The following is a 12,505-nucleotide window of genomic DNA, read 5'->3' as shown; positions in this document are numbered from 1 at the left end:
GTGAGGAGGGAGGGAGGGAGAGAGAGGGAGAGGGAGAGAATTCTACTTGTGTTGTGACTTGTGAGAGACCAAGTCAAGAAGGAGAGAACACAGCCATCTTTGTGTCCACCAGAATCTTTCACAGAAGTGCTTTTTCCTTAGTGCTTTTTTCTGGAGCGGAAACCTCAAAGCTTTGGGCTTTTGATTCGAAGTTCCAGCCTTTGGGGTTCAGTTCTCAGTTTTTCTCACTCTTGGGTAAGATTGGTAAATCCCCTTTGAAGTTCCCTTCTTTTTTAAAAAAAAAAACATGCAAATTAAATTTATAGATGGTATTTTCTGTATAGTTTGATATCTCCATTCCAGTGTTCATATTCTTTGAAATAATCTGAACTTAGTGTGCTACTAATCTTCGGTTTGTTGTATAATCTACTGGGTTGTCAGTAATTTTGATCACATATTTGATAATTTAATTTGTGATTAGTGATGTGTTTACGATGCTAAGTGGGAGTTTATTGTTTGGAATTTGGATTGGATGGTTGGATATATCAAAAGCTTTCTGGAAAAGTTAATTTCAGCTTGCTTTTCAAACTCTCATGCAAAATCTTAGCTTTGCTTTTAATGATTTGATATGTAATTAAATAGGAAATATGGGGCTTAAGTTGTTACAGATGCTCAACCTTTGTGGCTTGACTTTTGTTTACACCACTTTTGGCTAAGCATCTGCCCCCCCCATCAGTTTGACACAAGAAAATACTCACACATGGTGTCTGCATAAGGACGGTTATATAGGCGGGCGGGCGGGCGAATTAACTTTGTGCTTCCTATAATTTTCAATACGCTTCTTATGTAAAAAAATTGCAGTGGTGTTCGCATTGTCGAGTTCATTTAGTTCCCTAGAATATTCACCGTCATGCACAGAGAAACGAGTGCTGTTAATGTGTGTTATTGTGCTGGAATTTGTGTTGTTAATGTGTCAACGCACCATCTGTGGTGACATATGACACTCATTGTTATATCGCTATGAGTTGATCCTCGGTGCCAATTCATCTGGTTAAAAGATGTACTGATATTCCTAGTATCCGGACACTAGTACTTCAATTACAGCCTTCTCCCTTCAAGAACTTTTGGTTTTTTGTTCGAGACATTATAATAAGCAGTTTTTGTGATGACCGCGAAGTTCATGAAGTTATTGAAATCTGTAGCTAGGTGGATTTTGTTTATTTGAGAAATTGTGTTAGGCTCATCAGATTAATTGAAAAAAAAACATTATAAGAGTCGTTAACACTTAATAGATAAGAAAAGAAAGCCAAGGTAGAAGATTTCAGAATGGTTATTGACAATCTATATGTATTCTGGATGCTCCATGAGTGTACTCGTAATTCCTCGTTGATAGCCATCCTTTACTCTTTGTTTCAAGTTCCTAGTTTTTCTTTTCTACGGATGTAACCAATTTCCTACTTTTTCCTAATCTCAGTTGGGTTTTTTTTCTTTTCATCTTGCTCTGGATTAAACCCTGAAATTCTGAGATGTGCGTTATTTTTCTTCCCATGGCTAGTTGTATCCGAAAAGTAGCAAAAGAGGTATTAGGAGAGTCCAAGGGCTTTGCCCCACACCAAAAGGAATCTTGGTGGTGGAATGAGGAGGTACAAACAAAGGTGAAGGCTAAGAAGGAATGTTGTAAAGCCTTATACAAGGAGAGGACCGATGAAAATGGTGAAAGGTATAGAAAAGCGAAGCAAGAGGCGAAGAAAGCTGTCAGAGAAGCTAAGTTAGCGGCTTACGACGATATGTATAAACGACTAGATACCAAAGAAGGAGAGTTGGATATCTATAAACTAGCTAGAGCAAGGGAAAAGAAGACAAGGGACCTAAACCAAGTGAGGTGCATAAAGGATGAGGATGGAAAGGTTCTTGCTACAGAGAACGCGGTTAAAGACAGATGGAGAGGTTATTTTCATAATCTTTTCAATGAAGGACATGAAAGGAGTGCTTCTTTAGGGGAGTTGAGTAACTCAGAAGAGTGTAGAAACTACTCCTTTTATCGTCGAATCCGGAAGGAAGAAGTGGTTGTAGCTTTGAAGAAGATGAAGCATAGAAAAGCAATAGGCCCAGACGATATACCAATCGAAGTGTGGAAAGTTTTGGGAGAGACAGGTATAACATGGCTCACTGACCTTTTCAATAGGATTTTGAAAACGAAGAAGATGCCAAATGAGTGGCGAACGAGCACTTTGGTGCCTATCTACAAGAATAAGGGCGACGTACAAAATTGCATGAACTATAGGGGTATTAAGCTAATGAGTCATACAATGAAGCTCTGGGAGAGAGTCATTGAGCATAGATTGAGGCAAGAGACACGGGTTTCGGACAACCAATTCGGGTTCATGCCAGGGCGCTCAACCATGGAGGCAATCTATCTCTTACGAAGATTGATGGAAAGATATAGAGATGGGAAAAAGGATTTACACATGGTCTTTATAGATTTGGAAAAAGCGTATGATAGGGTCCCAAGAGACATTCTTTGGAGGATTTTAGAGAAGAAAGGAGTACGAGTAGCATATATCCAAGCTATAAAGGATATGTATGAAGGAGCAAAGACTGCCGTAAGAACTCATGAAGGACAAACCGAAAGCTTTCCCATAACTGTAGGATTACATCAAGGCTCATCCTTAAGTCCTTACCTTTTTGCGTTGGTAATGGATGAGTTAACAGGACATATTCAAGATGATATTCCTTGGTGTATGCTTTTCGCAGACGATATAGTGTTGATAGATGAAACTCAGGAAGGGGTAAATGCAAAGCTTAACCTTTGGAGAGAAGTGTTGGAATCTAAAGGTCTTCGCCTAAGCCGATCAAAGACAGAATATATGGAGTGCATGTTCAGTGCAAATGGAGGCCAAAACGAGTTAGGGGTGAGGATCGGAGATCAAGAAATACCAAAGAGCGACCGTTTTCGTTACCTAGGATCTATCTTACAAAAGAACGGAGAATTAGATGGAGATCTCAACCATAGAATACAAGCTGGATGGATGAAGTGGAAGAGTGCATCCGGCGTGTTGTGTGACCGCCGTATGCCACTGAAGCTCAAGGGAAAATTTTATAGGACGGCAATAAGGCCAGCGATGCTGTATGGCACAGAATGTTGGGCGGTGAAACATCAACACGTACACAAAATGGGTGTAGCGGAGATGAGGATGCTTCGTTGGATGTGTGGGCACACGAGAAAGGATAAGATTAGGAATGAGGATATCCGGGGTAAAGTAGGAGTAGCCGAAATTGAAGGAAAGATGAGAGAAAATCGGTTACGGTGGTTTGGACATGTGCAAAGAAGGCCTACTGACGCTCCGATTAGAAGATGCGACTATGGGACAGAGGTTCAGGGCCGAAGGGGTAGAGGAAGACCTAGGAAAACTTTGGAAGAGACTCTAAGAAAAGACTTAGAGTACTTGGATCTAACGAAGGACATGACACAGGATCGAGCACAATGGCGTTCTAAGATTCATATAGCCGATCCCACTCAGTGACTTGGATTTTCCAAGTCTCCAACCAAGAAGTTTTCCTCACTCGGGAAATTAAGGGAACACTACCCCAACCTACATGCTCCACTCAGAAAGCTTCAACATACAAGCTTCAACAAAAGAAAATTCAAAGAACTTAGCGAAGAAGGCTTTGGTGTATTTAACACAATACGTTGAAATGAAGGAAAGCTTATTTATTGATATCCCCGATAAGCTACAAATATGTACATATACATGAGTCAAAATAAACACACAAGAGGGAGCCTTCACAAAGGTTGCTTAGGAGAAGTCTCAGCAGTCGGTAGAGCCCCAGAAAGAGAAGGCACCGGAGGGGGATCATTTGGAGCCTCAGTACTGGACAGAACCCTAGAAGGAGGAGGCATCAGAGGTTGATCATTTGGAGCTTCATTACGCGGTACAGCCCCAGAAGACGAAGGCAATAAATGCCTTTGAAACAAACCCACAAATCTCTGATGATCAAGTAAAACCTGACCATCAGTTTCCTTCATCTGGTCAAGCTTCCTCTTCATGTTTGTAGCATAGTCATGTGCAAGCCGGTGCAACTGTTTATTCTCATGCTTGAGCCCTCTAATCTCCTGTTTGAGACTCATCACTTCAGCCGCCAATGATTCAACTTGGCGGGTTCGAGCAAATAGGCGTTGGGCCATATTAGACACAGAACCTGCACACTGAACACTGAGAGCCAGCGAATCCTTAACAGCTAACTCATCAGACCGTTTGGAAAGTAGTCTGTTATCTTTGGGAGTGAGAAGGTTCCTGGCCACCACCGCAGCAGTCATATCATTCTTCATCACGGAATCCCCAACGGTAAGAGGACCAGTTGGGGAGACGAAGGATGGGCGCCATATGTTGTCTGGAGAAGGCGGGGCTGCCTCTTCAACAAGGTTCAAGTCAAAACGACGGTCGGAGGGGCCAGACATTTTCAAAGGTGTTGAAGAGAGAAGAGGTCGGACAAATCAAGATCTTAGAAGTGCAAGAATGAAGCTTCTACTGGTGGAGATTCAAGTGTGCTTTGGAACTTAATGCCAGCCTCTATAAAAATCTGCACTCGACGGAGCTTCAGAAATCAAAGAGGCGCCTGCTCAGAAATCGAAGAGGCGTTTGCTTTCTCAAAAGTTGGGCTGCTTAGAGATCACGAGGGTTGATCTCAGAAATCGAAGAGCCGTTTGCTTTCTCAAAAGTTGGGCTGCTCAAAGACCACGAAGGCCGATCTCAGAAATCGAAGAGGCGCTCGCTTTCTCAAAAGCTGGGCTCCCTAGAGACCACGAGGGCCGATCTCAGAAATCGAAGAGGCACCTACTTTTCCAGCCTTGTCAGCACCTGTCACACGCACACTCAGCTTTGCGGAAATTATGGGCATTCTGTCAAAGACTTCTGGGGAAGTAGAAAACACAGGAATCTTACTGTTCAATCACCCACTTCCCACACGCAACAATAGCTCATGGGTACCACAGATAACTTTGCCAAAGTTCTCTGCCAAAGTTGAGCACGTGAAGCTTGCAGCTCCCACTACATCGCTCTGACCAAGAAGGGTAAAAGAATAGCAAAGAAACAGCACTAACAAAGTTTAGACCCATAAATTTTGAAGGTCTAGCTACCATATTATTACCCACAAGGGTAAAGGAACAGTACCACTGCTGGATAATTGGAAAGTCCATGTATGTCAACCTCTGTGCTTCGTGGCAAGGTAGACTAGCAAACATGCCCAACCTTTACTCACATTCGAGAAAACACTCCCAATAAGATTGCTTGCTCCAAAATCGAAGAGGCACCGTCCTCCGAATCTAAAGAGCCAGACTCCCAACATGACTACTTTCTTAAAAATCGAAGAGAGGGTAAAGGAACAGTACCATTGCTGGATAATTGGAAAGTCCCTGTGTGTCAACCTCTGTGCTTCGTGGCAAGGTAGACTAGCAAACATGCCCAACCTTTACTCACATTCGAGAAAACACTCCCAACAAGATTGCTTGCTCCAAAATCGAAGAGGCACCGCCCTCCGAATCTCGAGAGCCACTCTCCCAACATGATTACTTTCTCAAAAATCGAAGAGACACTGCTCCCCGAATCTCGAGAGCCAGACCCCCAGCATGATTGCTTTCTCAAAAATCGGTGAGGCACCGTTCTCCGAATCAATCGAAGAGGCGCTCACTTTCTCAAAAGCTGGGCTGCTCAGAGACCACGAGGGCCGATCTCAGAAATCGAAGAGGCATCTACTTTTCTAGCCTTGTCAGCACCTGTCACACGCACACTCAGCTTTGCAGAAATTATGGGCATTCTGTCGAAGACTTCTGGTGAAGTAGAAAGCACATGAATCTTACTGTTCAATCACCCACTTCCCACACGCAACAATAACTCATGGGTACCACAGATCACTTTGCCAAAGTTCTCTGCCAAAGTTGAGCACGTGAAGCTTGCAGCTCCCACTACATCGCTCTGACCAAGAAAGGTAAAAGAATAGCAAAGAAACAGCACTAACAAAGTTTAGACACATAAATTTTGAAGGTCTAGCTACCATATTATTACCCACAAGGGTAAAGGAACAGTACCACTGCTGGATAATTGGAAAGTCCCTGTGTGTCAACCTCTGTGCTTCGTGGCAAGGTAGACTAGCAAACATGCCCAACCTTTACTCACATTCGAGAAAACAGTCCCAACAAGATTGCTTGCTCCAAAATCGAAGAGGCACCGTCCTCCGAATCTCGAGAGCCAGACTCCCAACATGACTACTTTCTCAAAATCGAAGAGAGGGTAAAGGAACAGTACCATTGCTGGATAATTGGAAAGTCCCTGTGTGTCAACCTTTGTGCTTCGTGGCAAGGTAGACTAGCAAACATGTCCAACCTTTACTCACATTCGAGACAACACTCCCAACAAGATTGCTTGCTCCAAAATCGAAGAGGCACCGCCTTCCGAATCTCGAGAGCCAGACTCCCAACATGATTACTTCCTCAAAAATCGAAGAGACACTGCTCTCCGAATCTCGAGAGTCAGACCCCCAGCATGATTGCTTTCTCAAAAATCGAAGAGGCATCGTTCTCCGAATCTCGAGAGCCAGATACCACAGACCACTTTTTCAAAGTGCTCTGACAGAGTTAAAACATGTGAAACTGGCAGCTCCCACTACCGTGCTATGACCAAGCAGGGTAAAGGAATAGCATTACTACTTGTTGTTAGGGAGACTCCTATATATGTTGACCTCCATCCCCAACGGACAGGCAGACCTGCAAAAATGCTCAACCCTTCATCATATCTGAGAGGGCACTCCCAACAAAGCCTTTCGAAATATTCAGCTTTCTTTCCCCCCGATAATACCTCTGCAAACAAGCTATACTAGAGCAAGAATATCTCATATCATCAGGGTTAAAAGCAAGAGTATCCCATATCATGCTTTTTCCCTGTTTTTTCTTTTGGCCTTGTTTTTACCTGCAAGACAAGGAGAAAGAGAGCAATCAGTCAGCACTTGGAATCAAGCTTCCAGCTAGGAACTGACTACCTGGAACCCCTTACCTGATTACTTACCTGGCATTGCTCTCGAGTACTCATCTTCATCATCTTATGTTTCCAGGGAAGATTCCGCATCTGCTTGAGGAACAGATAGGGCAAGTGCGAAGGATACAAGGAAGCATGTGGAGACAAGCGTAACAGCACACGTGCCGATACATCCATTACTCTGTCAAAAGCAAAAGTATCCCATATCAGCAGGGTGGAACGTACTCTAGATTTGATGGACTTGTTTTGACCCTCAAATTCTTCAGTCGGCCTTATACTCTGGAGGAAACCAGAAAACCCTCCAGCTCAGTTCAAGAATAAGCCTGTGGAAAGTTACTTCTTCAAAAGCAAAAGTATCTCATATCATCTCTTCTCATTTTTCTTCTCTTTATCCTTCATGCTGCTGCAAGATGGGGAGAAGGTGAACAATCAGTCGGAGCTCTGATTGCTTACCTTGTCTGTCACCTCTTTCAGCAGACCCCCTAGCTCGGCGACTTGGGGGACTCCTACTACATGGTTTGTATCGCGCTTGACTAAGCCTGAAACTACAAGTAAGCTTCAAGTGAAATTGATACATTACCTTGTGCATCTCCACCAGTTAAAGATACCACCCCTGGATGGAGGAAGAGTACTTCCAGAGAAGATGCCACATCTACCTATGAGACAGATAAGGCAAGTCAAGACGACACCACACTCCGATACTTAGAAGTTTCGTGATTACGAGATCATTCTCCCACAATATTTCCTAATGTCATTTGTACTAAATCATTCACTCGTACTCACTAAAGGAGAGCTTGAACCTATGTACTTGTGTAAACCCTTCACAATTAATGAGAACTCTTCTATTCCGTGGACGTAGCCAATCTGGGTGAACCACGTACATCTTGTGTTTGCTTTCCTATCTCTATCCATTTATATACTTATCCACACTAATAACCGGAGCAATCTAGCGAAGATCACAAAAAGCGACCGTTTTCGTTACCTAGGATCTATCTTGCAAGAGAACGGAGAATTAGATGGAGATCTCAACCATAGAATACGAGCTGGATGGAAAGAGTGCATCCGGCGTGTTGTGTGACCGTCGTAGGCCACTGAAGCTCAAGGAAAAATTTTATAGGACGGCAATAAGGCCAGCGATGTTGTATGGCAAAGAATGTTGGGTGGTGAAGCATCAACACGTACACAAAATGGGTGTAGCGGAGATGAGGATGCTTCGTGGGATGTGTGGGCACACGAGAAAGGATAAGATTGGGAATGAGGATATCCGAGGTAAAGTAGGAGTAGCCGAAATTGTAGGAAAGATGAGAGAAAATCGGCTCTGGTGATTTGGACATGTGCAAAGAAGGCCGACTGACGCTCCGGTTCGAAGATGTGACTACGGGACAGAGGTTCAGGGCCGAAGGGGTAGAGGAAGACCTAGGAAAACTTTGGAAGAGACTCTAAGAAAAGACTTAGAGTACTTGGATCTAACGGAGGGCATGACACAAAACCGAGCGCAATGGCGTTCTAGGATTCATATAGCCGACCCCACTTAGTGGGAAAAGGCTTTGTTGTTGTTGTTGTTGTTGTTGTTGTCTAATGTTTTTGTCTTTTGTATGAAACTTCCTTGAATAATAACCTGACCATTTTTCTAGCTTTATAAATAGAAATGCATTGATAAACACTAGAAAGTTTAATGTTCTTGCAGTGGCGAATACTTAAATAAGTAGTTTATGTGTTATAGTTTTAGGCATGAAGTTTATGCAAGATGGTTTTTTCAGATATGTTGTGTACTTTAACCAGAATCCTTCTTTTTGTTATTTTATTCTTACAGATACCGGCAGTCAGTTCATCGAATGATAGTGAATGTGAACATTAAGCTGAATGGGCTCAAAGTTCTCCTTATGTGCACATGATGTTCCTATAATGTTGGCAATGAAGATTAAAGTTGCGGGAGTGGCTAAGAAGACACTAGTTGGCACACTTAATATAACGAGCATGCACCCTGCTCTATTTATTTAAAAATCAGATGCGAACCAGATGAGTGAATTTGGGGCTTCCAAAGCTATGTCTTCATCATTTCCGTGTCTCCATGGCCCCCTAGACGACAAGTATACCAATTTGCCAGATTCTTTTCAGGTTTCATCACAACGGGAGAAGAGTATATACTCTATGCAACTGCAGGCTTCTTCCCCTGGGAACTTATTTCCATCAGCTTCTAGGCCCAATGATATTCATATTTCTTCAGTTCCCCCTTGTGAACAGCGTTCCCAAAACTCTCCTTTCATTTTTAAATCACCAGTTGACGGAAAGTCATTGTCACTGCACCATTCTTCCCATTCTTCCCATTCTCCCCATTTAGAAGTGCAACCGACAGCTTTGATTAATTACCCTGAAGAAAATAGAGATATTTCTTGGTGCCCAGATTCACTTCCGGATTTTCTTCACTTCTCTGAAAGTGTCCCTGACCAGAATGGCTTGGTGAATAGTAGTGCCGGTGTCATAACATCTGAGGAACATGCTGGAAAGACCAATTGGTCTGATTGGGATCGATTAATTTCATTTGATGACGCTCTGGACCCAAATTGGGAGCTTCCGGTTGATGTTGATACAATGGATCCTAAACTGAAGGTGTGTCTTTAATACTTTTAAAGTTTCTGTTGGATAATTACAGTCAATATTCCCAATAGAGCCATGTTTTATAATATCATGCCTCTTGTATTCTTAGGCGAATAATACGTGATATTATATTCTATTTTTCGAGACTGCATTGAGAATAATATTTTGTCCGGTCAACAGTTTTTGTGACCTTAATATGACATGTATTAACCATATTCTGATATCCAAGTGCAGCGGCCCCAGGTTCAACAACATCCTCCCCAGATACAACAATATCAGCTCCAGATTCAGCAACATCATCCCCAGATTCAACAACATCATCCCCAGATTCAACAACATCAGCCCCAGATTCAACAGCATCAGTCGGTACAAGCTGTAGAATTTCGTCCTAGTCCTGAACCATTGTCCAGTGTTCCTCCAACCAAATCCAGAATGCGTTGGACTCAAGAACTTCATGAGGCCTTTGTGGAAGCTGTTAACCATCTTGGTGGTAATGAACGTGGGTAACACATGCTTTCGTATTTTTTCTCTGGCCATACTGTTGTAGCTCTTTGTTTCCACATGTTGAGAAATGACTTCTTTTCTCATTGACTAATACCTTTAACAAACAGGAGCCACTCCTAAGGGTATCGTAAACCTCATGAAAGTTGAAGGATTGACAATCTATCAAGTAAAAAGCCATTTACAGGTATATGAATATATTTCTATCCTCGATTGGTTCCTTATAACGAAGTGTGGTTAGTTTTATTCATTTCGATGGACTTTTTTTTTCTTTTTTTCTTCTTCTAATTTCAGAAATATAGAACAGCAAGATACAAACCGGAGTCATCAGAAGGTAAACATTACCTTCTCTTTTATTTTTTCTCTGATGATTGGCTTGAAAACATCTTTGAGACCTATTGTTTGCCAGATTTCATATATAAAAATGTTTTCGTTCCTGATTGATAACAACTGTGCTGCTACATGTTTAACTTCAAACTCTTAGCAATGTTAAACCGCTTTCAAATATATATTTCTCTTCCCCTCATATCCTATGTCTTTGTGGTATGGTATGAAATATACGTCTTATTTCTTTATAATTCTCTCTTTTTGGAAAAAGAAATGCAGTATGTGTGTGTGTTATGTATGTAGACATCCATTTCTAAAAGAATTTAGCATTTGAATTATAAGTGAATTATTCTATTTTATTTTTATGTCAGGACCATGCGAGAAAGTTTCAACTCTAGTGGAAGAAACAAATCCTCTAGATGTGAAAGGGTACGTACTTTTCGTTCACCCAAAATATTGAAGAATATACATCTCTCTTTTGTTTTCTTCCTCTTTCATCTTCCCTAGTTTGATATGCTTTGTTATCAGGTTTCATGTATTTTTTGCATCCCCAGAAAAAGTTTCATACATTAAGCAATTGAACTTTGAATATTAAATGGTTATGAGGCGATCTGTTTGCTTGTAGGACCAAATTCAGTTCTAGTTACTTGTTAGTTGTTACAGTTTGCCATTTTTCGTTAATGGTCCTTAGAGGAACTTTCCAACTTTATTTTATGCATTTTTAATCTCATTGTTGGAGCTAAAATGGTAACTCACCTATCTATCTATGATCTACTTGTGCCATTAAATTGAAATCAGGCTGAAAGTTTTGTGTACCTCTTGCAGGAGCATGGGTATTACTGAAGCATTGCGGTTGCAGGTGGAACTCCAGAAGCGGCTTCATGAACAACTTGAGGTATGCAGTTGGAAGACTTGAATTGCCTTCTGTACCTTCTGTTTAGAATTTGTAACGAACTTTGCTTGTCGGTAACTGGGTATGGTACTCAAGTGACTCTACTACTGTCGAAATGTGGACACAGAAACATAAACACAAGAGTTGATATTGGGTTTTCACACGTTCTGATGTTATGGTTAAATTTTGCAGAACCAAAGAAAGCTGCAGTTGAAAATTGAAGAACAAGGGAAGTACCTTGACAAGATTTTTGAGCAACAAAGAAAAATCGAAGACAACAGGGTCACGTCCGGATCATCCACTGTGGATGACCACCCTACTCCGCTATCAAACATTGCATGTCCTCCCCCTGGAGAGGATAAACCAGAAACCTCTAATCATCAGCATGATAAAACAGCGATCAGCATCCCCTTAGAAGATGGTTCACAAGATGCAAGCAGGGAGGCACAAGAACCTGAATGTCCCGAGGATCCAGATGGTGTCGAGTCTGGTGCTCAGCCCACAAAACGAGCCAGGAATGGATAAAAATAACAGTATTCTTAGGATTTGTCTCGAAGTAAGCTTTGATAAGGAGCATGTGGTATATTATTGTAGGACGAACCAAGCTGACCGGAATCAGGAAATGTTCGAGAGTTCGAAGGTTCTAGTTTTGGTCGTTTAAACTTTAGTTTTCATGGGCGAATAAAACTGTAGTCTATGAGTTTCTTGATTAGCATTCTCTGACAAGGGATGTATTCTGCATTGAGAAATGTCACCATCTTGGATGATGAATTTACTTTTTATGCCTTTGACTGCGATTCTTATTGTCAAATTCAATATTGTTCAAGTTAATCATGTTTTTCTTAACTCAATATTGTTCAATTACCATTGTCCATAATACATTGGTACAATTCACGAATTCTTTAACTTGTTTGACATAATTGGGTAAAGTGGTATACGGTAAAGCTAGACAGTATAGAATGTAAGGGGTAAAGTGGGGTTTGATGAAAAATATAGATGACAGTTGAAAATAAACTTACTTATAAATGAGAAATGTTATTCTTACCGTATTTTTCATACTACATTTTGAAAATGACACATACGATGCATGTGGCGAAGTTAATAAGTTATTTGCAAAAAGTGAAATTTTGAAAGTGTATTGGGAAGAGGATAATGTTAGTGAGGGAGACTAAATTTACAA

General features: G+C 41.5%; 1 protein-coding gene across 2 annotated transcripts; it reads left to right on the top strand.

Annotated features, from left to right (window-relative positions):
- On the top strand, positions 1-12,156 carry LOC126619861 (protein PHR1-LIKE 1-like). Of its 2 annotated transcripts, none has more exons than XM_050288283.1 (8): positions 1-234; positions 8,821-9,617; positions 9,840-10,095; positions 10,217-10,293; positions 10,401-10,440; positions 10,805-10,862; positions 11,259-11,328; positions 11,518-12,156. In XM_050288283.1, exons 2-8 carry the CDS (start codon positions 9,027-9,029, stop codon positions 11,848-11,850), a joined length of 1,425 nt encoding a protein of 474 aa, XP_050144240.1. In that variant the 5' UTR covers positions 1-234; positions 8,821-9,026; the 3' UTR covers positions 11,851-12,156. The 2 variants fall into 2 exon arrangements, with proteins under 2 accessions (XP_050144240.1, XP_050144239.1); XM_050288282.1 differs by having other exon boundaries at positions 2-234; positions 9,840-10,104.
- The last annotated feature ends 349 nt before the right edge of the window (positions 12,157-12,505 follow it).

This window comes from Malus sylvestris, chromosome 4 (assembly GCF_916048215.2).
Source record: "Malus sylvestris chromosome 4, drMalSylv7.2, whole genome shotgun sequence".
NCBI lineage: Eukaryota > Viridiplantae > Streptophyta > Magnoliopsida > Rosales > Rosaceae > Malus > Malus sylvestris.
The sequence above is the reverse complement of the archived record's forward strand: the minus strand, read 5'-3'. Positions and strand labels throughout refer to the sequence as shown.